The following is a 27728-nucleotide window of genomic DNA, read 5'->3' as shown; positions in this document are numbered from 1 at the left end:
TTGTTCTTTAAAAAGCTGTTTATTATCACAGTGGACGAGTGGAAAAACATGACGCAGTGTACAGAGAAGGCTTCAGCAAAYTACAAACAAGTCTTAAAAAAGTTACAGTTGTCTCTGAACTTGAGTAAACAAGGCTCTCACTGCAAGCTGCAGAAGTGTTGCTCCAATGCACCTTACAGAAGGTTGGTAAGACCACAAAGAGCTCAAGCCAGAAATGCTGTGCTGACAAACAAGGGACGTCTGGCTGCTCCCAGAGCAACACCCGGTTTGCCCAGCATGGCTGGCAGAGTTGTGATGTGCTCTGTGAAGCARACCCCCTGCTCGGGGTGAGCTGGGAGCGGGATGCTATGAAACCCTTTGGTTTTGTCAAATCCAGACTGAGCTGAGCTCAGACCTCCAGCCCAGTCCAAACCAGCGTTTGCTGCTCAAAATCACCTCTGGAATGAGTGGCTGTCACTGGCTCTGGCTCTGGCACTGTAATCACTGCCAAACTCTGTCCTACATAGAGTTGGGCTCAATCCTGCCACCACTGACCCTGAGGYTGCATTTGCTGTCCCTGAAAACACCCTCTGGATGCCCAGCTTGTAACAGCCAGGTATAGAAGTGGGATGAGATTTGCAGGGGCTGAGCTTGTCACTACAAGTAATGCCAATGACTGCTCCAGCCCGAAAAAGGGGTAGATRTGTCTGCACTGGAAAGCTCGGGGGGAGCTGTTTTAGTCAATTAGTGAAATGAGGACTGGAAATGGAGTTTTAAATGTATTTTCYACCTGGTAAATGAGCAAATAATTCTGTGATTAGAGCAAAGTAGGAGCACATTTCCCAAAACACAGGCAAATGACACCTCTGTTGAAAGCCTTTCCTTACACCAGTGTCTTCTCCCTTCCATCAGAGCAGGCTGGCAAAACACACTTTGACAAGGTGCATGAGTGTCTGATTTGTTAAAGTCACTGAGAGGTCTTTAAAGGCTTTGCTTTGGCAGATGTTTTGGCAATTGAAATCCAGCTCATCTCGAACTGTGTGCCCTTTTGCTTCAGTAAACAAATGGCTCAGGTGCAGAAATCATTCAAGTTAGTTGAGTTCCCTCTGGCATGGTTGAAAAACCTCATCTGTCTCCCTGTGAAAAATTAGWGTTGATACCACAGGCACAGAGCAAAAGCCACTGAAAAATAACTAAGATGGTTTTCTTCCCCTTTTTGTCTTTTTTTTTTTCTTTATAACTGCAGGTTTTGTGAACAGCTTTTTGAGTATCTTAAAATGTGTTAAGGAGCTGAAGGGAGCAGACAGAACTGAGGGCTGGGAAAGGTCTGCTACCACACAGGAAATGGAGAAGCTCTGGCCTGCAAAGCAAGCATTTTCTTTGCTTCATGGGGCAGATCTGTGAGACGGGAAGGTGAGAGTTCATTGGTTTGGCATTTTAACTGGAGATTCTTCTTCCAGCCTACCAAGGCTCAGTCAGCAACTGGAGAATCGTTTCTCAAAGTTTTGGGGGATGGYAGCATAGGAAAAGGAAGGAAAATGGCTCATGCTTTTCCATTTTAGGTTCCTACAKCGTGGGGTAGAGTTTGAGTTTATAATGCTCCCACAAAAAACAATCAAATGCCCCACTGCTTTGCAAACTGGTTTCTTTTAAAGCATCTAAATTTGCACTCTCTGAACAATAATCATTTTGGGGAGGATAAGGTTTGCTTGCTGATCCTCATTATTACTACCTGCCCCTTGCCTTGCTCTGTGCACTGATTCAAGCACAGACTGAAAGCTTTCCAAGCCAATCTCAGTCCTGTGCACTTGCCTGTTGCTGGGAGAAGAGATTTCTACTTGATGCAGTGGATTTTCACTCGTCCTTTCTCCCCACTGATGCTGGGCAACGTGATATTGGTGTAGTGCCACCAGCAYGGTGTCTAGGCCAGGAGCCAAGGCAACAAACAGCCTGCTAATTAATTGTTCACATTTCTCTCCAGACCCCCTCCCCAGAACAAACACTGTGAAAACAGGAGGTGGCCGTTTCTATGCAGCCCTCTGGAAATCCAAAGCACAAGTGGTTATGGTTTTACAGGGATGGCAGTAAGGACTTCTGGTTGCATGCAAGAAAATGGATTGGCTTTGATATGGTAAGAAAGGATTAATGAAAGTAATCTAAGCCTTATGCCTCCATTTCTACCCATCCAAAAAAAAACCCAACAACAACAACGAAGTGTCTACAATGCTGCCTGTAGTCAGTGGAGAAATGGGGACCTAATTTCTAGGCAGGAAGAAAGTACTCATGTTCAGAACATTGACAGCAAGCAACTACCATAGACACAGTTTGTGGTAAAGCTGTGTATATTCAATTTCAGTTCTGAGGCAGGTAACACTCTGAGCTGGTGGGGTTTGTGCATCTTGCACCCTTTCTTRCATGTGTGTATAGTGAGTGTCTTTATTCACGTGTATAAATAAGTTAARAGATTATTTACATCACTGTACAGAATAAATCTAAACTCAGCCATCAAAATGCACACACCTGCCAGTGGATTTAGTCTGTTAACGCTTTGTATTTCATCTTCAAAGCACCGAACAAACATTAATTATTTACCCAGGCAACTTCCCACTAACCRAAAGGATTAAGAATAACAGTCAGGGTAAGGGATGGAGCTGAGGGAGTGCAGTGTGTTCATAAAAAGGCAGCTAATTGCGTGTCTCTCTCCTGCCATGAGCACTGTAGATTTATGCCTTTACAAACTCTGCAGTCCAAGTGTAGGAGTAACCTTTGTTAACACCAACTTGGCAAAATGGGAAAGTCCTCATTCAAAAGCAAATGATCCGCTCTTCATTTTCAAAAGCTTTGGCTTCTTCTTGGCTTATCGGGTTCCCATTCAAGCTGGAGGAGTAAAATAAAAAGGATGTGAAAGTAAGGTAATGATTGTTGCCCATCTTCTGTTTTTCCAAGGTTTTGGCACAGAGGTTTGCAATGCCATGTGGGCTGTGTGCTTCTCWAAGGGAATGGATGTTAGACAGGCTGGATACAGCTCTGCTGTTCCCACTGAATATCCAAGGGACACGGCTTCTCCCTCAGAAACAAAGCCTGAACAYACACCTAGGCTCCAGCAGCTGAACTCTGTTGGAAACCCAAGCTGTTTGCATTTCAGCAGGTGGCACATAGCTGACAAAGGTTCTTATCGTGCAGTGGGCTGGTCTGAAGACATTTACACAGTCTCCACAGCATTTTGAGTCTTCCACGACAACACAAGAAGAAAACTCTGTGAAGTACTCAGGCATTATTAATGTGAAATGACCAACAGCAAAGTTTTCAATTCTGGCTGTGTAAAGGTAATTTGCATTGATACTTACATTCCTGGAAATGAGCAGCCTGGTTAAGTGCCACTCTCAAAAATGTTGAAATCCATGAAACCATTCAGATTTATGAAATTACTTGGGTTAATGAATGCCTCTGAACATTCAGGCCAGAATCAAAAGACAGATTTTAGTCTGAAGATTCAGAATGATCTGAGGGGGAATTGATGCCTCTTCTGAAGACGAAAGCTGACAGTGGCTTTTGAAAARAAAGTACCTCTTCCACATCTCTGGGGAACACACTAGTCAGACAGTGAGTCATTGTCTTTCTAAGCAAGAATTCAGTGTCCTTTCACGAAAACAAACACATATATTTAAAAATGAATTTCATGTTCAATAATAAAACAGTAGGGCTAAAACCAGCTCAGTTCTATTGACTCCTGAGCTCCCTGAGGTGAGGGAAGGAATATGGCATTTGGCTTTCTGCCTTAAATGTACACGTGTGACTGTGTGATGCCCACCTAATCTAAAACAAACAAATCCCACAAAAAGTTAATCTTCTTGTAGCTTAGCACTTTCRGTGTGTTTGGAGCACCGCCCAAAATAATCCAAGCACATATTCTAGGAACCAAATTAGTAAAGCTGATTAAAAGGAACCATCTCCTGCTTGTTGGCATTTAAGTCATGAAAAGTATGAACATGTTGAGAAGTTAAAAAATTTAAAAAATAAATACAGGATAAGCAAAACTTGGTCAATAAATTTAGGCCCTGATCCTGCAAACATACACGTTCTGCAAATCAGGGGTATAGACAGATAAGAACCAAGAAAACATTCATAACACACAAGGAAATATTTCAATGGCAGTGGCTTTTTACCTGTTTGAAATCCACAGCTGTAACTACAACCCCTGCCTCATGTAAACTTGCTCTGAATTTTTTAGGCTGGGAAGTAGTAAGGCCAGTAGGGTTTTAAAGAGAAAGAAACTTTCCAGAGTGAGCCTTTGAGAAAGGAACCTTTACCAGATTTCTTGAATTGTTGTGTTCTCCTTGAGAGCTTCGCTGAGGCACTTCACACCTTTGGCTGTAATTTGATTCTGGATAAGCCTTAAAAAAAAAAAAAAGCATTTCAAGTCAACTAACATGCAAACTAAGCTGCAGCACATGCACAACCTAYGCTCAGTTTGACATCAACGAGCAAAGCTGTCTGCCACAAGCAAATGACAGTGATTTTTATCTGTGAGAATAGTGCACAGTATTGGTCAAATGCCCCACAGGCACTTTCAGAAACAGAGCTCAGAGTATTAATCTTTTCCATTTAATCTTGCATGTGGTTGCATTTTGGAGATACTGAGCATTTTTAATTATACAGCTGACAAATTTCTGCTATGAACTCTTCACTAGTGATGTGGGCTTGTGATATTTGGACTGAGACAGACAAACCTCTTAGCTCTGCTTTCTTACTAAGAAGACTGTGAGACATTTTTAAGTGATGTACAGAAAATTCTGAGTACAGGCCCTGTRCAGGCCTAGTGCTTAAGCAGTTATGATCTAGAGGCTGCCAAATCCTCCAGTCTTGCTTATCAGACCCACAAGATCTTTGAAAAATACAGCACTGATTTTGACTCTGGTATGAACAGGGCCAAGTCCCAGTGAAGCAAACTTACCAGCTACACAATATGTCTCATCTGTGCTTAGTGAAGAAAAAAGATACATAAGATCCTCAAGCAATGAAACTGATGAAGCAGCAGGTAACTTATTAACCACTGCAGACCATCTCACTAACTAAAGATGAACAAGGGCCACTCAGCTGCATGAGTATAAAAATGTTCCTCAGCCTGGCCTAATTCAATACTCACCTTTCAGTCTAACATGGTGAGCACCAGAGCTGTACCATTCCATGTGACTGGTTGCATGAATCCCTCAGGATTCAGGAAGAGGCTGAAAAGTGGAGTGTACTGAAAAATCTCTTAGGGAGGGAGGCATTCCCATTAAGGGAGTTTCTGCACTTTGGTAAATGAATCAAAATGCAAAGGGATCCAATAGAATTTTTCAGCTACTGGAAAAAGGCTTTAATTCTGCCTCAAATTCAACCATCTATATAGGTCACTACTTTTTGGAGGTATCCACTGGGGTAGTCAACAAAGGATATAAATTTATCCACTTGGCAAAAACCCTTGGACAATAGTAAGCCATGGCAAAGACATTTGTCTAGATTACTATGCCTGCTTTGGCTGGGTAAAATTTTGTTATGAATTCAACCCAAACTGCTCAGTGAATTGTATCTGCAGCTGTGCACAAAGAAATCAAGCACTTCCCCCACCTCCTTTTCATTTTYAGGGTGATGGGCACCACAGCTTCTGCTGCTTTCAAAAGAGGCTTCGAGTACTTGGCCAGTGTGCTTCCTAAGGGGCTGGAACGAGGATTAATACAGAGTGTGCTAGAGTGTGGACAGCCAAGTCTTTGTAAAGATTGTAAAGGGACTCAATTTCTGATATTCCCTTGATCACTTGAAATGAATGGATGGCTATTTTTTTTTTACAGCTCACATCTGCCCAACCCCTCCATTGACAACCTCYAGAGTAGAAAAGTTGTGTGTCTTCGAAGTGTAACAACTCTCACTGTGGCTGCTAGAAATAATCCCTGGTTTCATGAGGATTTATGTCTTGGAGATGAGTGTCTGGCATCAGTGTATTGCTAGCCCTAAAAGAAAGCACTGGGCAAATGGGACACAGTTTAAGTGTCTGTCATGMAGGTTCTTGGTTGAAGAGCTACTTTCATAGAACAATGATGAACAGAAAGAATGGTAATCTTATTCTGTTCTAGCTGTCTGCTTGGGTTGTTGGTTTGGTTTTTTTTTTTTTTTTAACTTTCGACTTTGAGGCCAGTGCTGTTCCCCTAAGGAGCAATGAAATCAATTATTAGTTTGAAAGTTACCAGAAACAGCCTGAACTTTTCCCTGCATGAAAGCAGGTTCCAAATGCTAGACAGCAGCTCTATTAACTTCCCGTTAGAACTGTCTACAAGCAGTCAGCTGCATCCAGACCATGCACAGAAACTGTTACTGTGACCTACATAGACTTGGAAGGTGAAGCTTTAATGTAGTGACTGCCAAAGTGCCACTGTGGAATGTAACTCACCATAAATGCACCAGTTTCTTGTTGACCTTCAGCATCTCTGCAAAACTCATTGCTGCCTCGTCATCCAGCTCGTTTTTAGTCAACCTAAGTGGGAGAGAAAATGTTTGCTTAGGATGCTGTCGTTCTTTCTCAGCCCCCTGTTTTTCCAGCTTGTCTGTGACTTAGCTTTAGACAGCCAAAGGGGGATGTGCTGTTCCTGCCCTGAGCAAATTGTAAAGGCTGGRCACAAAGAGATATTGAAGAGAAGCCCTGGAGGTAAAAGAGACAAGAGTATCAGATCTTTATTTCTCTGAGCAATGTTCTAATGATACTTTCTCGTGATGCTTTAGTGTCTGAAAGGTGGACGAGGTGTAGTGGGAAAAGGTACACACAACACTGAAGAGGTGCAAAAACTGAGGACAAAGAACTTGACCTCAAATGATGGAAAAGAGAGATGGGGAAAGCAAGATGGAAGGAGCAGAGCGAGGCATGACACTGAGTCATTGGAATGTGTCCCAAAGGAATGCTGCTGATCCATTACTCATGTCCACATTCTTCCAAAGGGATATCTAATAGCTTGCTGATAGTGAGAGCATAGGGGATGAGGGGAGGGAGAGGAGGAGGAGGAGGGGAGTGTGGGAGGGCCAATGGGACTGAAGGAAATAAAACAGCATTTTGCTCTGGAAAAAGAAGAAGAGAAGGAAGGGAGCACACTGTCAATTACCAGAATATCCTGACGGAGTTGTTGTGCTGCATGGCTTCAGCAATACTTCGGCCTCCCTCTGTGGTGATGCCATTGAACGCCAGACTGTGAAGTAAAGGCAGAAATGTCCAGGAAAGGGCATCACTTGGCTCTCCCACTGCCAAACACAAGTGAATAACCCGGATGATCTGCTTCCCAGTTGTACAGTTCAGCATTTGTGTGTTTCAAAGGCTCTCATACTTGGCAAACCACTGAGTTCTCATGCCTTTTATAGGGGAGAGCAGTTCATACAGGCCACAAGGTTTGCTGTCAGTGAGTTGTGCTCATGGGGCTGACAGCAGAGCTGCACCCAGTAATTTTGAGAGTCAAGGCTTTTAACAAGGACAAGGAGCTGTGCTTAGCAGTACACAGGTTTTTACATGCCTTTGTCATCTCTGTAGGAACTGGGCACTTTGTCCTTTAAGTCCTTCAGAAATCCAARCACCTCATTCTTCTTCCACATGCAACAACTTGTGTTGTATATGGAGAGATGAGCTTATAAATGTTTTCCATTACAAACCACAAACATTTCTTAGTCTGCCCTTCATTCTTTGAAGAGACATTGGCAAAAGCATCCAGTTAAAGTTAAGCTCCAGGCTTTCAGAGTTCAAAAAGCATCTGTCCCCTCAAAATAATGCAAGATCTCAAAAAAGGTAAAAGGAGGAACCAAGTAGAGCACTGGCACAGGTATATATTAGCRTGAGTCCTTCCTAGCTTCAGCTGAAACTGAATATCTCAGCCCATCATGACTGGGTCTAAAAATGGCAAATAAAGTAAACTGCAGTAGTAGGGATTATCTTCCCTTGGTCTTCRCATAAAGCTGCCACTGCATTGTTGCTAACTATTAATTCCAATCATGGAGCAAGACTAACCAGTGGGAGATAAATGACCCCAAGAGCAAGTACAGAGCAGAGGATCCACCTTGCACAAATGCCAGCAAACCCGAGCTCGAGGCAGCASAGTTACTCCTCTTTATTCTTGCAAACACATTCATCAGCATATCTGCTCTTATGTGAGAATCCCTCAGCTCTGATTCAAGTTCAAAATGTTTTCTTTCACGTCTGATGCGTCTGGATGGATTGTGCAATTATGGGAAGATGGCTATTTCAGATGGCTTTTAAGTTTAAATATATCTAGGTCACTGCACCTGTTCAGCTTTTAATTTTTAAGCTCGACTACCCGCTTGCAGAAAGGAGGACAAGGCACCAGCTCTGAAATCCCTGGATCTGAAGTGGCAGCAATAAACTCTCCAGAGAGCCCCAAACTCCCGGAGTACTTCTGAAGAAACTAGTGCCATGTGCCACCTTGTGGGGAAACTGAGGAGCCTTGTCTGCTCACTGACCATGGAGTCCAGTGGAACTGGGAGACAAATGGAAAGGGTCACCATGAACCCAGTGCTCCTGCTGCGTGCAGGGACTCCAAACCATCTTTAAATCTTTAAATCCCCASCCAGCATTTAAAAGCCTGGCAGAGAATGGGCTGTTTAACGCTGCTAACTTCTCCCCCTGCTGTGCTTCCAACCTCACCCATGTTATGGCTCCTAGAGGGCTACTTTGAGATCCATCCCTGAATTCCAGTGAGGACGACATCTCGTTAGCACTGATTGTGTGGTGGTGTAGCTCCACTGGAGTACAGGATGAGCCCAAATGTGAGAATGTCCCCATCCCAAATATATTATGGGCTAAAAACTACTTTGGTAAGAGCTGCTGCACCTTCAATAGAAACTGTTCACACAGAACTCGCTGGGAGCCCGATTCTGTGACAGCTGGTGCCTTCTGCTGCTAATGCTCCCAGATCAAAATGGCACTCACTGACCACGTGCTGTCACAAATGACCAAACTCTGTGCAGCATGAGGGGAGGAGGTGCAGATAGAGGAAAGCATGCCAGTCCTGTAGTATTTTTAATGCTAATGGCTCCACAGGGCTTTTTGACACTGTCTGGCCTCTTGCTTGCACCTCTTGCTTGCATAGCAAAGGCTGCAATACCAGATGGCATTCCAAGCTAACTCTTGGTGGGAAGAGTCACTGCTTCACATCAGAATGGAAAAGTCAGCGCTGCAACAAGCTGACTGGCTCTGCTGGTGTTTTACCTCACATTTGTTAGCCTGGGGTGGTTCCTCAGGGCCTCTGCAAACGCCTTTGCTCCTTCGTCTCCAACTTGATTGCCCCACATCCTGGTGAAGAGAGAACAGGAGGAATCAGCTGTGCTGCCCTACTGACTCCTGGCAATGCATTCCCCCTGTTTCTCTCCCCTCCCCTCCCCTCCTCCCTGATCCAAAGGCAAAACAAYCCTTGGGAACACTGAGGGTTATTTTGTCAGAGAAGGGTACAAGCTGGAGAGATTTGATCAACATTTAGTAGGAGTATCTGGTCATATCCTTCCTATGCAGACCAACCACTTCTTTGAAAATTCACTCTGTACCATGAGGTTTGAAAGTGCCTCTGCTGAGCCTAAGTCCTGGTGTTTTTTATAGGGATCATGGCTTGATGACTCACAGCCACACTCAGCTTGATGGGTAATTAGTTGGCAGCTCTTTTAAAATCAATTGAGCTCTGTGGTATCCAAACACACGGACTTCCAGTAAGTTCCCCAGAATTTCCTTGTCCTTAAAACCCAGGGCAGTTTGTTATTTAAACGCTGAATGTATCTGTTTAAACATTTCTGTCCAAGCTATCCTAAATCCATTTGGAGGGATCATTTCCTCCACAGGAGAAAATAGGAGTCCTTCACTGAAATTACAGCAAGTACAGCACAGCAGACCCAGCTATATGGAAGTGTGCAGGCTGTTCACTGTACTTGTGAAATGTTGTAGAACAACAGAATTAAAGGCCAAAAATCTGGTTGTACAAATCTGATTTTCATGTCTCACAGCTACTGTGATTTTCAGAGTGGCCTTGCAGACGTTTTGATTCCATGTATTCAAGTACTAAATATTAAGAAATATGTTCTCCTGTAGAGTGAAAAGAGAAACTGGGATTCGCCAGAAGGAAGGGGAAAAATAAATAAAATAAATCAAACCTAGCACCTTTCCTGAGAAAGAGGRCAGGAACTAAAGGTTTGGAATATATTCAGACCTCTCTCCAATAATAGCAGACGGTGCAGTTAGGGACAGACTAAGAGAAAAGGATGATGTGAATTCTTTTTTATTCTCCCAGCTCACAGCTTTATCAGGATGTGTTGCAGGAGGTTTGACAGTTGTAACAATGACACTCAATAACTAGGTGCTGGGCCAATTGTCATAAAACCACACAGATTAAAAATAACCAAGTATCTCTAGAGGAGCTGTGCTGCCACAGAGAAAGTGGCTATCTTTACATGCTGTCCTCCAAACTTGTTTGTCTCTCCTTTAAGGTTCTGTCAGAACAGTAGAAAAAATAAGAAAAAGAGATGCCAAAACCCAAACCAAACATTGTGTGAACTGAAGAACAACTAAGCATCCCTCCTTTTCCATGGAAAATGTGGCTGTGCTTCTGCACTTGTTTGTTCTAATGCTGCTGTTGAGGGGGGAAGGAACAGCAGAGGGACAGAAGGTGAGAATGAAAAAAAAGGAATCCTAATGGATTGGATTTACAGATGCCTTGCCAAGATCAAGCCCTAAGTTCTGCTCCYTAGCACTGAACTTACCCAATTTCAAACATTGTCTTGCTCTTCTGGATGGCCTGGGCAAGGCACTTCCCTCCTTCACTTGTTATTTTGTTTGCTCCTATTCTGCACAAAATACATAAATTGATGAGGTGCATCACTAACAGCTGTGCTGCTATCAGAACACCACTCCAGAAACACACACAAGTATTTAAGGATAATTWACTCTGGAGGCTACCTGCAGTTATCCAAGATTAACCTAGAGCAAAAAAAAATGCTGTAGGCACTTGACCGTTGACTAAAAGACACAATTTTATGCTGCCTTTTGCATGTTTTGCATGTCAGCCCTCCAAATCAGAAGTATTACAGCAGAGTCTTTTGTTTGGTACTCAGTATGTAAGAAATGAGCTTTAGGAACTGATCCTCAGGGCAAGGACCCCGGCCTTGTTTTGAACATAATTCATAGTATGAGCAGTTGCCACAGAGCTCATGAATTACATGCAGCATGTTTCATGATGCCATAGGGAACAGAGCATTTCTTGASTGTGTGTTTCCAGAGTAGACTGCAGCTGATAAGCACAGACTGCAATAATTTCAAGTCTTTCTGTTAGAACAGGCAGTGGCACAGGTCAGCGCAGCAGTCCCTGTCTCYGGCTGGCATTTTACACAAGGCCTTTTTTATTTTTGGCTTATGTGGCTATCAAATGGCTGGAGTTCAAGGAAGAAATAATTGCATATGGATTGATTTAAAGAACAGACCAATCCCCCAAGSCCCCCCAAGCCACTACATTTACATAAAACTGTCTTGTTTGGCTGACTTCAGGCACATGAACATGCACTCTATCTCAAAATAATCTCTAGGGTTACTATGCAGCCTGAAAGGAACCATCTTCAACAGGCTTTTTTTTTTTGTGAAAGCCAGATTAGATAAGCAAATCACTGTCAAAGAAGTGAAAGAACCAAAGTGCTCTTGGATTTCAAAAGTCTGCAAGTATTTCAAGTGGGAAGGATGTGGCTGTAGTGGGGTTTCAGACCAGGTTAGTRGTAGAACAAGGACTAGAACCCAGGAGTCCCTGGCTTCCAGCTCCTACATTCCTACCAAAGGCTGACATTGCTGCAGTTACCTCTGGTTTCTGCTACAGTCACAATTAAACCACTGGTTAATGATTTACCTTTATGTCCAACCAATACATGGCCAGACTCTCTTATCGGAGCAAGTTCCAGAAATTAAAGGGAACATYGTGCCAAGTGAATTTTGGGAATTCCAGAGTTGAGGTAGAATGCCAGCACAGCCTGACCCCAGTGCCCCATAAAAGATCAGACACTAAAAGGCTTGGTACTAAATCCAAGGGAATTTGCCTACTGGAAGCAGCAGCAAGGTCCATGCACAGCTTAAGCCTCGCTCAGGTGTTCAGACTGGATTTAGGTAAAGAAAAAGTCTCATGCACTCCTTTAACTCCTGAAAAGACTGTGGATTCAAGAGTTTCATCTGCTGCCATTCACTAGCAGACTACTGCAAGATAATATACAACTGCAAMCTGAGTTATATYTTATTTCAAATACCATTTTTGTCTTTTTTTCTACTCTCTCTCCCCTTTCAAGTTGCTTAATCTTAATTGGGATACTGTAGAAAGGAAAAAAWTTCAACATACTTAACATATTCCAGGCTTGAACACTCTTCAATTAGTTTTGCAACATATTTGGCTCCAACATCAGTGATTTGGTTGTTGTATAAGCTTAAAGAAAAATCACACTGGTAAAAATAGGTTATTACTGCTGTTAAATATTTACAACCTGAATGTTTTATGATGCACACATAGCATCTATCTTTTCTGTACAGCTTTGTACATATTCACAGTTGCYTGTATTTCTATTTTGATATATAATTCATATTGTGATGGGCTAGATAAAAAATATAAGGAGACCAGACTGCAAATCATGAATATTTATGTAATTTTTTAAATAAATGCTCTCCACAAGTAAACAAGGCTTCCCTTTATTCCTGTGCTAGYACAGAAATAATATTGCCAGAAGATAAGTCAAAAGAGAAAACACCAYAATGTACTTTTGGTCTTTTAAAAGTCATAAAATCCCCTTGCAAATATTACTGAAGAGCAGATACCTGAGCAGTTGTACTTACATTAGGGCACTGGAGGAAAAAAGCTATTCTTGGTATTCATGTTCACCTTTCAAAAAGTCATTTTTATGTAGCTACTTAACCAAGAGCAGGAAGTCAGAGTTAATGTGCCTTCCAGCTTCAACTTCATTAAGAACTAATTAAGCTCTTGAAATAAATTGGTATCATGAACATGACACTTGAAAGTACATGTTCCTGACACGAGTTTCTACCAAGCTGTATCTGCTTTGTGTGGTTGAAATAAATCAGTTTACAGCAGAGAAAGCAGCAGGCTGTAACTGCACATGCTCTCTTGCTTGCATGAAGCCTTCTCCCCCTCCTGCAGAAGGCTTTTGGTATAAAATCAGCAATCACACAGGTCAGTCACCTGACAGCAGTCCACACTGTCACAGAAAGGTCTGATGCCAGCAGGAGGCTGTGAGGGAGAGTGATGGGAGAGGAAGCTGTGCTCCCTGTCCTAGTGAATGGTTACAGAATCACTGTTGACAAAAAAAGCTGTTTTGCTTACGGTCACCAAATGAGGAGGTAACTGTGGTTYCCACCCCACCTCTGCTGTGTCAGTACTGTCAGCACTGGAGTTYTATTTTCTAGAATCACTACTGAGCRATTTGTTCCCAACTGGGTACATACCCCAAGAAAGACACAATTTGGTACTTGGAGAGCTCTTCATACAAGATCCTTACGCCGTGATCTGTGACCTGATTTACACTGAGCCTGAAAAGAAAGGAATGAAAAGCCTGAATCAATACAGATTGCAAGTGTTTATAACACACGAGTTAACAAATGAYTGCAGACCTGTGCATTTTCCTCTGGTATTTTAACAGGTCCTTATGCCACATATTAAAAGCTGTTAAGGGAAATGTAAGCTCAGCTTCATAYGGCTTGTTCCAAAAATGATAAAAATCAGAAAGCCCAAATCTCCTAGGTAATGTTCTGGAAGCTGTCCACAGAACTGAGAACAATAAAATGTAGGAAGTCAGACACCAGATAAACATCTCACCCTCCTCCTGTGCTTACTGTGATTTCAGGAAGAAAGTCTGCTTAACACCCTAGCAAAAGCAAGCTGTCCAAACTACTAGTCTTGCAATCTTCTGAGTACCTAGTGAAAGCCAGGCATCTTGAAAGTCACAACACATTCAGCCTTCACCAAATAAAGGTTGTGAAAAGCCCTGGCCAGAAAACAGAACTGCGGTCCATGGGTGTGCTAGATGTTTCTGATTTTATTGTCAGAATAAAACAAATCAATGTCAGGCATTCACAGGATGAAACAAATCAATGTCAGGCATTCACAGGATGAAAATACTTCTCACAATTGTTTAGGGGTGGATTTTTTGTTGTTGCCTTTTTTTTTTGTTTTTCTGTAACTTCACCTTCACTAAATGGACAGGTTCAAGTGAAGCATTCCAATTGTGATAAATCATATTTTCTGGGTAAAGCTGTCCCCGTGAAAACATTTTGACCACATTTAGTTTGTACACGAATTCAGTAGCTGAACATTCCCTGTTGAGAGTCCCTCACCACCAACAGCCTCCCTAACACTTGCTAGTTAGCAACCTGGTCCCTTTGGAATGCACCAGCACATTGGAGAAATCAGCCAGTTTCTACAGATTAGTACAGCCTGCTTCTTTGAAAGGGATGGCTAAACTGCTGGAAATATTTCCAGCAGAAATGATCTGCAGAAATTGCTCATTGGAAATGAMAGCTCCAACATCTGAAGATCCATAAAGACAAAAAGGCAACCTAAAAGACTGTTTTGGTGCTGGGAATGGTGTTAACACCACACTGTGTATGGCATGATCACATGATAAAGACAAAGAATGAAAGGCTGGCCTTTTCTCCTTTGTTTTGTCTTACATACTTAAGCATTTCCCCCAGGAGTTTCCTTATTTCTTTCCCTTAGGGGGGTCAGTCAATTTGCAACTAACTGGAAAAAAAAAGAAATGTCACTTGCTTTGATTCATTCCTAGAGGAAAACAAGGCAGAGCACAGCTAAACAGCAGGAGTAAATCCAGTTGTTAAAAAACCAAATTCTCACGAGGCTGAAGGAGCTTTTAAAAAGATATATATGAAGTTCTGATTTTCTGCACCTAAATGTTTGGACAAATAAGATATAGCTACATGACCCAGTCTGGAAGGGCTGGAGGTGACACAATCTGGCCTGTGATGTTAGAGGTGGARTTAGTTCTCCCTGTTCACACCTATCCATGTGCTCCCTTCACATCACCTCAGGGAAACACCACACCTGGAGACTTGAACTACATCCTTTCATGGAGTACTACATGACAGCTTTTGTCTTATGAAAGTCAGACGTTTTGGCAGGATGCAAAAGCAAGAAATGCAGAACTTCTGATCAAGGGTTATTGTGAACAGCAGATCCTCCCTCACCCCTTATGACCAAGGGCAGAGATGCCTCTGGCAATCTTCAGGTAATGGAGGATGCACTTCTGTTTCCTTTCTTTTCCCTTAAGCACCTTCTCTCATAAAAATCCTGTTCTGAGACAAAACAATTTGAGATGGAGCTAACTAAATCTACAGATTCAAAATTCTCTGCTTTGGAAGATCATGGAAGATCAGCAACTTCTTACTGCCCTTTCCATTTTTGTTTCCAAATTCACAGCTTATCCCTGCTCCTGTGACTGGATGAACAAAGATTTCAGAAGATCTGAAACATTAATTTCCAGCAGCAGTAATCCTCATCCTCCTCCACTTCCAAGACCAATTCCTTCAGCCCACCATTTTGCGGAACAAACCAAGGGTAAGCAAGGACCCGCTTCCAGAGACTCCTACCTGATCACCGCAAGCTTGCTGAAACAAGGCTGGAGCTGTTTTACTCCGTAGTCATTGATGTTGTTGTTGTCCAAATCCAGAGCTAGGCGCTTCTGGAAGTGGTGCAGCACGAAGGAGATGGCACTACAGTCGGCGGCGTGGGCGTTGCAGTAGGCCAGCTTGATGTAGTTGGCGTGCATGCGGCGCGCGGCCATCCTGCCCACCTTCTCGCTCTGCGTCTCGTACAGGCACCGCAGCATCCACACAAAGTTGGGCTGCACCTGCACCTGGTTGTAGCTCGTAAGCCTGGACCGAGCGTAGCCTTTCAGGTGGGATTTCAGGCTCTCCCCCAGGTATGTGATGAGKGTTTTTCTCTTTCTCTTAAAGACTGCAGGTGAAACTAAATGCCTGAAGAGCTTCTGCTTGGATCCAGAAAGCAGGCCACAAAGAAACATGTTGATAAAATTAAAGTGTTCTTTATTTCGGAAAGGATCCTCCCCTGCAAGCTGTTTCTTCAGCCAGGGGATAGGAAGGCAAGTAGGCTGRGCAGTCTCAGTGGAAGAACATTCATTGAAAAACTCAAGTAACTCCTTGGCACCCACTTTCTCCTCCATTACCAAGAATAAAGCTGTGAAAAAAGACTGAAGGGTTAAGTGCAAGAACTCATATGTGGCCTGAGTGTCACAGCCACTGTAACCTTTAACTGTTCTGAGAAAGCCCAATTGAAAATCTTCTTCAGAGATGTTTGCCGAYGAGACCTCCTCCTGCTCAAAGATAAAAAAAGAGTTCTCCATCCCTTTGTATGCCATTTTACCCAAAGCTAGAAGAGTTTCCTTTCTTGATTTGAACATTTCTGCTTGGCTCCTGATATTGTTCTTCAGCAAACTCGTTTTCAGAGATCGGTTGAGGTGGACTTCAATCATSAGCAAAAATACATCTGTCAATGTAACAGAACTGTCTGGAAGCTCATGGGTGTCAAACATGGAATGGAAGTGTTCAAAACATTTGAATATAATCCAACAAAATAAAGGYACTGAACACAAACTGCAGAGATTTGGGTTAGCTTCCAACTGGTTTGACACCAGTGCCCTTTGCCGCTCATCTTTGAAAAACGTAGCTGTGTACTCCTTCAGGTTATTCCTGGAGAAWCCGCGGAGCAACACTTTCTTTCTAATGATGTTTTTTTGGATCTCAGTTCCTGTCCTGGCGGTAAGAATTTTCTTGGATCCCTTAAGAAGCTTTCCTCTGAGAAGGCTTACGAGCAGCGCCAGRGGGTGGATGGGTTCATTGGGTGAGCATATCTCAGGTACGCTGCTGAGATCAAAGTTAGAATAGATCTCATCAAAGCCATCAAATGTGAAAAGAACTGTATGAGGAAAYTGCAAGATGTGATGGAACACTTCTGTGGGGTCCTGGTCTGGGTAGCAATTATATTTGAAGAGCAGGTCTTTCAAACATATGGCTTCATCTTCCTTGAAGAAGCTAAACATCCTACACCGAAAACGGAAGAAAAACTTGGCCCCAATGTCCAACTCTTTCCTGGCCCAAAGACTTTGTATCTTTTGCAGCAAGATGGATTTTCCAATTCCTGCRTCACCGTAGACATAAACAGTCTCTCCATCTTCATTAATTAGCCCGACTGTATCATCAAAAAGGGCTTCTAATTGACCCACCTGGCCAAGACTCTCATTGGTAAAACTGACCAGCTCCATAATACTGTTGGAGTAGATTTCCTCAAGCAGCATCTCYTCCCTCTGAGCATACAACATAACAAACTTGGAGTCCCGTCCCAGCTCATGTCTGAGCTTCTGGCAATACCTGCTAACTAAAAAGACAGTGAATTGCTATTAAAAAGATTATTATTTAAAAACCTATGTGTACAATGACCCACCCCTTTGGGAACTCAGAGGGGGTAAATAAACAAAAGTAATTCTAAYGTGAAAAGGGTTCTTTGGCAGATTACTTCTATTTGTGCTGTCATCATCACTCACTTGGGAAAATTCAAGTGCTAAKGAAAGGTCACATGTGAGCCACCACTTCCAGAAAGCCAGTACTGATGCTGTGTTGGTTTGAGGGGCTGCTGTCCTTCATCTGAGACTCAAAGTCGAGTCCTGASCCTTTGTTGAAGGCTGTTTCACTCTCTGCAAAGGCTTGTTGGGCTTGTTGGTCATATCACTGTATTTATATTCTACCTGCAGTTCTATCAGGTAGGTGGTAATTCTTTCCTAACTTCTTTGGCCATTTATATTATTGTGAATAGAAGCCATGCATTTTAGAAACGAAGTGCCAGCCACCTCAACAAATTCTTTTAAGGTGACAAAAAAAAAGACTCTCAGTTATTGTGCAAGGTTGGCTTGTGTTTTTCAACAGAAACTTTGTTTCAGATAGGGAAAAAGTAATTCCTTTATTTATGTAGTATGGAAAAACCTCTACAGAGGAAATAATTCCTGCAATATTTAAACKTTTTAGGGTTGCTAACAATCWTYATTTAGGATGACAGAATAATTCTGRTTGGAAGGGACTTCAGAAGGTCTAGTCCTACCTCCTGCTGAGAACAGGCTCATTTATGACATCAGATGAGGTTAYTCAGGGCTTTGTCTACTCAGATCTYGAAAACCCCCAAGCATGAAGACYRCACAGCCTCTCTGGGCAACCTGCCTCAATAGCTGACTGTTCTCATAATGAAATACTGGCTAGTCCATTGCCAAAATATCAGTGTTGCTAATAAATTGTAGTAGAGGCCTAGAAAATACTACAGCTGGCACAAGGTGGTTCTGCCATTGCRTTACATATCCACAAACAAATGTGGAAAGAGCTTCAGTTTAACAAAACAGGATGTGATTTATCAACATCAGCCTTGGGTTAAACAGTGTGCCTTTTAATCTGGCTACCRCTGCTAGCAAGCACACATTTGTTTTCCCTGGCTGTGCCAGCCTAGACTCTTCCTCTTCTGTCACCTGGTTGGAGCTTCCTACAAAGCAGGRCAGTTCTAAGGGAAGGGATAGAGATGCCTTACCTGGATCTGTATTTACCACAGGTTTGCTACAAATATTCTCTGARGGCTTGTAACCTATTTCATCCAGCCACGGCTGAAGTTCATAGTAAGCATCAGTGACTTTCTGCAGGACATAGATGAAATATTCTGAAACTTCTTCTCCCTTGCTTTGAACCAAGTCTAGAAGTTTGCGAACCTGAAGAAACACCACAGGAAAGATCATTGATACAGCMTTTTATTACAGTAGCACTTGTCAACTACTTTAGGATCCTTTCTGGACTGGAGCAGGGGACTAAAATTAAAACTKGTGCTTCAAAAAGACAAAATCAAAATCTTGCTCTGAATTAGAATCATCACAAAACTCAACTGCTGTATGTGTTTGAGTGTTGCAAAAGAATGTTGCAATGGTTCTGCAAGTTAAGGTCTGATTCTTGTAGCTCAGTCATATACTAACCAGAAGCAAAATGGATAAAYACCATTCCTCAAGAGAGAACCCAAAGGATTTCATCAGCTTGGCTAGATAGCGTATTTTAAATCCTGTGCTGGTTAAAAAGAAAACAGATCTGGTTTCTCAGTGCCCTAAATTCACCCTCTGTTTTGTAAATACTTCAGTCAATTTTGAATTTTCCTCAGGATCCAACTAGGTGCAGAGCAGGGTAGGCTGAACCTCTCCCTGGATTTTAACGCTAGCCAAAACCCTACAACTTCTCCTTCTARCACAGCAACTCAATTCTTCAGGTTCTCTCTGAGGTACCATGGCCTCACTGCCCGCAGTGGTTACCAAAACCAATGGCTACCAGGCAGTGTCTGGAGCAGCTCAACACCAAGTGTCACCTCCCCAGGCAAGGCAGAGGGTGATCTCTGTGCACCARTAAAAGGCAGCCCTAGCACAAAACCTCTGCAAGGCAGAGCCATCATCCAGGGGCACATTTTGAATCTCTGGACCCCCTTGCTAGAAATGAATGAAGAATGCAGCTCTAAACCAGACAAAGGGTTTCTAGAGACTGTGGTCTCTTGTGAGCTTAAAGCAGGGTGAAGTACATGCAGCGCAACAAACACATGGAGCTTTTTCTGACAATTTGTATGCTCTAAAAAGCAATTTTATGCCTTCCAGAGAAGCTCCCACAGAGTCCACTTCACTTACACTACTGTGGCCTGCTCTCTGTCTCTGCTCAGACTCATGATGCATGGCCTCCCCCTCAGCTTTGGTACAACAATCATGAATATTATGTTGAACAATAAGAAATTGAGATAATCATACAGTRTGCATTTATTCAGCTTTGACCCTATACACAGTGTGAGCACTGTTTTACCATTCCAACACGCTAGCGAGAATGATTATTTTATGAAAATCTGCACTGTTGGTGAAGTCCAAGGTCTTTGGATTTTTTATGGTGTGCCTGCCCCTAACTGTGACARTGTTCTGAAGCTGCATGATTGGTTGGTCTGGGAAACAATCTCCTCAGTTGTTTCACGTTATGATGCATGGAACAACTGTGTACACAGCAATTTTCTCCTAACGTAAGACCGGGGAATAATTTTTGCTACTGGTATCCAAAGATGTGTTAAAACCCCAAATATGCCAAGATTTATCAATTTTCCATAAAAACAGTTACAACATATGTAGGTCTTTAAAGAGAATGGAAGGTGTGCATACAGACAACACTCAACCATTAACTTCTAAAAAATCCTTTCATTTCTGTCTCTCCTAAAGCAGGGTGATCAGTCCCACAGCATGCTAAAGCAGATTTTCCTTCCTATACTCTGACAACCATGTGGCCACTTTTTTATCAGAGACAAAGCTGCAGCTGGGAGGGACAGAACAGCAATTATCACCCTGCTAGTTCTTACAGCTGCCAACAGGCATTGCAAGCAGTGCCAGCCGTGCTGCACAGGGATGTGCTGGAGACACTCATCCAGGATGAACTGGGTGGGGAAACTCCAAAATAACAAAGATTAGAAAATACACTAGATGTGAAGTTGTCAGATAAACCTTTAAAACCTGGTGATAAACTAAAATAACCAAAGGTTTCACTGGCTAGGGGAAAAAAAAATCATACCTTATCTGCTTGAGTAGGAAACTGGACAACAATCTCCGCATCTTCAGTGGAGAAGTAGTCGTTCTTAATTAAGTTATCAATCAAACACTGCGTGTTTCGGATCCCACTGACCAGAAGCTCTCGGTGAACCTTCAGCAAAGCAATGAAGGATGGAGGGTTTGCTCCTGGAGTCTTTTTCATGGAAATGCCCACATTAGCACCAAGTTGGCCTTCCATGGTTGAGATAACAAGAAGCTGCTCCCCCAAGCCTCATCTTTGAGAAACTGTGCATTTGTAGTGACAGGTCAGCTTGGCTTTAACTTCAGGCAAACAGGGAATCTGTCCTTCATATCACCAAGCCTGCAAAAAGGAATTGTACAGAACCTCAGTGTAAACCTTTTTTTATGCACGTACATCCTTCAATTACACATCACAGACACACTCCCAACCTCTGTGCAGTACCATGGCCAACTTTTTAATAATGTTTCTTCCTTAGGTATTTCCCTCTTTTTGTTCAGGTTTTGAAAAATAAAATATCTACAACAGATAGTCTCCCTCCTGTACCAGTATTTTACTGTAGCTTGCCTCAAACACCACCACTGGCATCTGCTTGATTAACTGACTGTTCCTAGWGCATAATTTAATATTTTTTATTAACTTTTCATGTTTTAGTAGATAAAGCAGGGCATCTGTCCAAACACAATCTGGACAAGGAAATAAATGGAATAAAATTATACTTCCCAGCAATTAATTTTGTAAGAGGCATTAATTTATAGTAGCAATTCACTTTGCTTTTTCTTTGTTACAACAAGAGACTCTGTATAAAGTGCTGCCAATATGATACCTGTTCCTGAAAGTGAGGCCTTTTAACTCTGAGATGATTTTGGCTAAATAAGGGAAAAGAGTTTAGCTTCAGGACACTAGGTTCACCAACACCATGAGGGATGTTATTTTGAAACCATACTCTTCAGCATGAATGCTCTCTCCTTGTCTGCACATATACACACAGTGGATGCCCTTGTTCTATAGACCACGTCCTGGGAGTTCTTTTTAGATGCCCATTTATTCCCAATTTTCTCTACAAGGCATAAAGCAAGAGGAATTAGGATCAGGCTGCTCTCTTTTGTATTACTAAAGCAGGGCTTCTTTTAATTGTAGTTAATGTGCCTGCCATATAGTAGGCATGAATTTATATTGTAATTACAATTCAATAAGTTTATTTAGGTACTATTTAGGTACAAGCTTGCACATACAATTTCCCATGCAAGAAGCTAATTTTTTRCCAGGATCACAACTGAATCACCTCCACACAGACAAGGAGAATTTGTATGATCAACACAAATGACTGACATCCCCCAGTAACAGTKAAAACATACTGTTATTTCAGCAGGTCAAGGGATATCTGGAAGAATGTTCTTAGTTTCTGATTACAGTCACATTAACAGAAACAAAAGACAAAAACCCTTTAACCATTCTGTAAACATGCCAACTCTGCTGCTACAAAATTCTCTCAATTTCTGAAGACATTTGCAGTGATGGCAAACTTTTTCAAATGCTCCCCAGCACTCCCCTGGCAAGCTATAACTGAGCYCTGCCAGCTCACAGATTATTTTAAGTGACCTGCTACTAGAACAATCTCACTTCTATGGGTTTTCTATATCAGAAGCTGCATCAGTGAAGCTTCTCCTGCTTGATGCTGGAGAAAGACAGTTTATGCTACTGCATTTTAGTGATACTAACTATCGACACTCAAACCAGCAGGGCAAACCAGCTTAGCTCCTYGGATTTCCCAAGAGGTCCAAATTTACGGTTGCTGACCTGCATGGATGCAGATAATTGCATTAAGCATTGGGCTCTCCAAGGGCTGAGATGAGGCAAATCCCCAGCACAACCGTTCTGGGTCACAGCCAACTCYCAAAATGGCAAAACTGTTTCAAACAAACGGAATGTAACCAAGGGATCTGAATTTTTTTACCACACCAGTAAGTGACTGCATCTACTCAGACAAATCAACCTTTCATTACGCCATTCAGATGACCCACCCGAGGAAGTGGCTGATTTCTGAGTCACTCAGATTCCTAGAAGCCACACTGGCACATCTCTTTGTTCAAAAAAGTTCATTTCATAAATGAACCCTACCATGAAGACCAAACATGTTGAAAACATCATTTACTCTAGAGCTTTTGTAGGCTCTTAGTTAAAGAGACAGAGTCACCTTAAAACATGAAATAGAAATATTAAGCTTCCTTTTAAGATACTGCATCTGCCCAACATTCCCTGCTTGAGTTGGCTATTCTAGGACCACACTGTTCTAACACATTTTCATTTTTCCTACTTTCTAAGAAGAACTGAGACAAATATGCAGAAAACCATAGGAATGAAATGAAGTGCTGTCAAGTGTACAAACTAAATACAAGTATTTTCTTCACTATTTCAGTTCCATCTGCAAAGAATGTAAGAAAAGAAAGAAGAAATGCCGAAGCAGGAGAGAACATGGAAAATGTGGAACGATCAGAAGGTCTCAAAGAGGGCAGCCCTGCATCTGACTAAATCCCAGTCAGTACAAATCCTGGTTGCTACTGAAAGGATGTGTATACATATGCTGCTGGACAGGSCATGCTCCCTTTCACACAGGATGARCTGCAGGAGAATGGAGAAACAAGAAACCGATCAAAAAGGAATAGAAAGTGAGGCTAAACAACAGGGAGAAAAGGAGAAAGAACAAAAATGCCAAGCAGGGAAGTCAGAACTGGCAATATGAATTCTATGCATGATGATGATGTACTCAGTGATATTTTCAATGAACATATTAAATTTAAGACAAAATCCCACACCACCCAGTTCTGGAGTACACAGTACTTTTCATCAGTCCTTTTTAATAAGGAAAAACACCATTTACAGAGTAAGAAAATCCATACCAGATGAAGAGCTGAACACCTTAAATGGTGCTGGAACAGAAAGACTTCCTGCCACGTGTATTCATAGCAAAGTGTATCAGCTGTACAAAGAAACTTGACATACATGATTGTGTTTTGTTAGAGCTTTCTTTGTGTTATTGGCTTTTTTTTTTGTTGTTGTTTTTGGAGGGGTTTTTTGGTGGTGTTTTTCAAAACATGAGGCGAATGTGTGACACCCTGAGGTCCCCATGTTATCTGCAAGCCCATCACCTCTCTTTCTGGAAAGAGTCCCAGCTTCCATAGTGCTTCAAGGTGAATCTTTTCAGTGAGGGAACAYATGGTTGCTAAGTCTCTTGTGAAAGGATCTGTTAATTTTACAATACAAAGGATGCTAATTTTACAGTGCTAGGTTACACATCTGGTACGTTTAAAGGCAAATGCTTATGCAGCTTATAAATAGGCATTGAAAGCACTTCCTTGCTAGAGTGCATATTCTGTTCCTTGCCTTATCTTAGGTCCTCCAGATGCTGGATTCAATTCCAGTGTAATTCTTGTGRCTGATGTTGCATCAGTCATGGGGATGCTGTTAGAAAAGACTGAGACATACAATGAGAAGTAAGACACCTCAGTGTACTGCCTCCCATTTCTGAAAAGGATAAAGTGAATAAAATAATTTTTCTGAAACACACCTTAAGGCTCTTACAAGTTATGGTCAAAATAGATCACCTGTTCTAACAGCAACACCTTGTGAATCTATTTGAAGAATGAGCAAGAAAAAGGGAAAGATTTGCAAGCTTGACAGAGTAGCTGAAACAGCAAAACACCTAAGGAGGAATGGAGACAGCCAAGACAGATGATACCTGAGTGAAGCAGGAGTCTGGTATGGAGAGACAACAGGAGAAACACTCACGGGGAAAAGCTTCCTATCTGGAAACAGAATGGACTTCTTGCTCCTAAGAGGAAAAATTAAAAAAATAAACAATGACTTACTGAAGAGACTTCCAATTACGTTGGCGAGGAAATTCAGCTAGCCATTCTGAGGACAGCAAAGTGCATCAGGTGAAGAAGACAGGAAACAGACTGAATTAAATTAGCAGGAATTAAAAGAACCCAAGAGCAGAGTGCTTACCCACCAGCTGCAAAAGGCAAGAATAAAGGGAAGGCAGAGCTTTGGCCAAATGAAATGTTGACGGATATTGAAGCAGCGTGAGAAGCAACAGCAAATGTGGCAATCAATGCTAYCATAAACCTGTGTAACTGAGAATAACAAAGAGGAAGCAAGGCAGGGATCAAGCCAGGAATAAGGAGGGAAATGAAAAAGGGAAATGAAATCTGTCATAGTAAGAGGTACGGTAAAAGCTTCCAGCAGGGTTTTGTACAGTCCATGTCAAAAAGCTGCAGCAGTGCCATTGGCTTCTGCATGAAGGCACTGGCACTTTCATCTAGTGTTTCCTCTGAGTTCCCTCTGCTCTCAGCATTGTGCAAGCATATATACATTTCTATTTTTCCTGGCCCTGCCCTTCTCACATCCTCTTTTCACTAAGACCTCCTTGCTCTTCTAACAAAACTTCTATGACTCTTCCACTTGCAGTGTTGCAAGACCCCTGGCAGCGAAGAATGTGCTGGTTTATCAMAAAAAGGTCTTGTCAAATGTAAATGCTGAAGATAAAGGGCTTGAAGGATCTTATATAATGGCAAAAAAAAACATCTCCACTTTCGGATCAACTAGGGAATTGAGTTCTTACTGAGCTGGYTGTTCCCAAGGAGACTCCCAAGTAGGATGGTGCAGTAAAGACAATACAAGGAGCAGTTCATTTACAAGTATCCCTTACAGCAACTGATTTAAGACCAATCTAGAACATTTCTGAAGAGCTGAAAACTCAATCAATACTACTTCTGTTGTTCTGCTATTGTGACAAGAATTGCTCCTTTAAATTGTCTGTGAAATAAAGTGCTGCGCTACTTACCTAGCTATCTACAGCCAGTAGCTGGAATATCTTCAGGATTTACACACCTAGTAGCCAGCTCTGCTGGGACAATAGTGAAGCACACAAATCTGAGTTCCAGCCCAGGTCTAGTGGAGTCCCCGCTGGCATAGCCTTCTGTCCGTAGCATTCAAAAGGCAATTGSTCTTCCAGAGGTGGCTGTATGAAAACAATGGTCCATTTCACGTGAAAATCTGTGCCCTCTGTGTCTCCAAGTCAGATTTGTTTCCTGAGAAAAGCTATTTTACAGTGCCAGCTGTATGACAGTCATTACAGCAAGAGGAGAATTGGAAACTTTGCCATGCTTGGTAATTTGGACCCCATCAGGCCAGTATAAATTCAACTTTTTGCTATCATTGGGAGAGACAGAAAAGAGACTGATTTTCCACATCTTATGTCACAGACTGCAACAGCAGTCAGTCTTTATCTATAATAAGTGAATAARACACCTATTTCCACACAGCAGCTCTCACATTTAAAAGAACTTCAGMTATTTTATTTAGTTCAAGAACAGCAAAAACATGCTGAGATCAGAAGTAAATGGGCACATATGCTACACAAAAAGTCTGCATGTTTGATGAGAAGCAATGCAATGTATTCCCAAAGGTACTTAAAAATAGCCTTTTATTTTTATAGCAAAAACGGTGCATTGGTAGAGCTTGTACACAGTCCCTGTGCAGATCTTAAATTATTCTGTTTGTGTGAATTAAAGCATACGCATCACACTCCACTTCACAATCTTTAACTATCATCACTGATGCTACATACGTCAATAAATGCCCAGGGAGCCATATGTTAAGATCACGTTCGTGTAAATCCATTACAACTCATCTGCTTTAGCATCATTCTGGGGTCACAGAGATCAGTATCTTTCAGCAGATTTTCCTCCCTCCCCTCTCTCTTTCTTCTGACTGTTTCATAAGCTTTTGTAAGCATCCCCAGATATTTGAAGAGCAACAGATATAAAAGAACACAAGAAATTGTTTCTGCCTCCATCTGGTAAAATAACAAGCTTTTCTTTAAAAGGCACAGGCTTTGACAGAAATATTCACATCCCTCACAGGTTTTGTTCCTACATATCCTAACAGRTTCCTTTGTAAAGAAAGGGAACTTTTATATAGAGTATTTGGATGCATGAAGAAGCCCCTGCCAGAAAGACTTCATGTGGCTTCCTTGTAACTCCTTCCCGGTGGGAAAAGATTAATAAATAACACAGAACCGCTATCAGAAAGCAAAGACATCTTCTCCGATCAGAAAAACACTGTGGATTTTTTTTGTTGTTGTTACGAGATAGAGGAGGAGGGGGCAATCTACTTCTGTCTATAAGTTTGGAACTGCTTCTTGCCTGTTATTTACTATTTTCACATTCAACCAGCAGCSAATCCTACAAGGAAAGTTGCAGCTGATGGAATCACGGCCACGCCACGGGGCACCATCCTGCCCTGCGAGCCGCTCCCGCCTCCCTCTCTTCCAGCTTCTTTCGCGCCCAGTGAGCAAAGCAAAGCACCGGGGCCCAAGCGAGCCCCGCGTGATTCCGCGCATAGATTGGGACCTGCACTCCTCTTTTCGGGGAAGCAAATATCCTGTCGCACCCTGTTACCGTGGCTCCCGGGGCAGCATGCATCCCGCCCAGCTGCGGGCGCTCCYGCCCACCTCCTCCGCCGGAGGGACCTCGCCACCTTTCCCTGACAGCCCTCAGGAACACCGCATCCTCGCATGGTACACCATTTACTCCCGGTAGCGCTGCTGTGTTTGGTACRAAGGCGCTGTCCCCACGCCGAGGAGCTGCGGGCGCTGCTGCCCGTCCCCGCTCCCCACTCCCAGACACCGCCGGCCGCCGCCTCGCCGGGGCGGGAGGGACCCTCCTGAGGAAACACCAAGTTTCCAGCTCAGGAGCGGCGCAGCCCTTCCCCTCCCACGCCGCAARCCTTTCCCGCGGTCCCACAGAAACTCTGGTTTACGGAAAGCAGACACTCGGGCTCACACCCGCCAGCCCTCTCCCGGCGCCAGCCCGCACCKGACCCCGAGAGCCGCCGGGGCCCCGGCCCTTCCCCGGCACTCACCGCGGCGGCCAAGGGACGGAGGTCAGGGGAGGAGCCCACGGGCGCTTCCCTCACCCCCCTCCCGCCCCACACACGGTCTCTCCTCCCCAGCGGGAAGCGGCTCCTCCCCACGCAGGAATGGCTGGCGGCTTCCCTT

The 27728-nt window shown here is 42.9% G+C and overlaps 1 protein-coding gene across 7 annotated transcripts; it reads right to left on the bottom strand.

The window, feature by feature from the left end:
- NOD1 (nucleotide binding oligomerization domain containing 1) lies at positions 1-27656 on the bottom strand. 7 transcript variants are annotated; one of them, XM_057372699.1, is made up of 14 exons: positions 27593-27656; positions 25512-25688; positions 24405-24497; positions 20669-21007; positions 18630-18804; positions 15635-17438; positions 13478-13561; positions 12363-12446; positions 10753-10836; positions 9218-9301; positions 7110-7193; positions 6407-6490; positions 4290-4373; positions 1-2856 (listed from the first exon to the last, which is right to left on the bottom strand). In XM_057372699.1, exons 4-14 carry the CDS (start codon positions 20882-20884, stop codon positions 2784-2786), a joined length of 2856 nt encoding a protein of 951 aa, XP_057228682.1. In that variant the 5' UTR covers positions 20885-21007; positions 24405-24497; positions 25512-25688; positions 27593-27656; the 3' UTR covers positions 1-2783. The 7 variants fall into 7 exon arrangements, with proteins under 7 accessions (XP_057228682.1, XP_057228684.1, XP_057228688.1 ...); XM_057372701.1 differs by having other exon boundaries at positions 25559-25688; XM_057372705.1 differs by lacking the exon at positions 12363-12446.
- Between the last annotated feature and the right edge of the window lie 72 nt (positions 27657-27728).

The sequence above is a fragment of the Malurus melanocephalus genome, unplaced genomic scaffold (assembly GCF_030028575.1).
Source record: "Malurus melanocephalus ecotype Western Australia unplaced genomic scaffold, MMel_1.1 scaffold_177, whole genome shotgun sequence".
Taxonomy (NCBI): domain Eukaryota; kingdom Metazoa; phylum Chordata; class Aves; order Passeriformes; family Maluridae; genus Malurus; species Malurus melanocephalus.
This window is presented reverse-complemented; position numbering and strand designations above follow the sequence as displayed.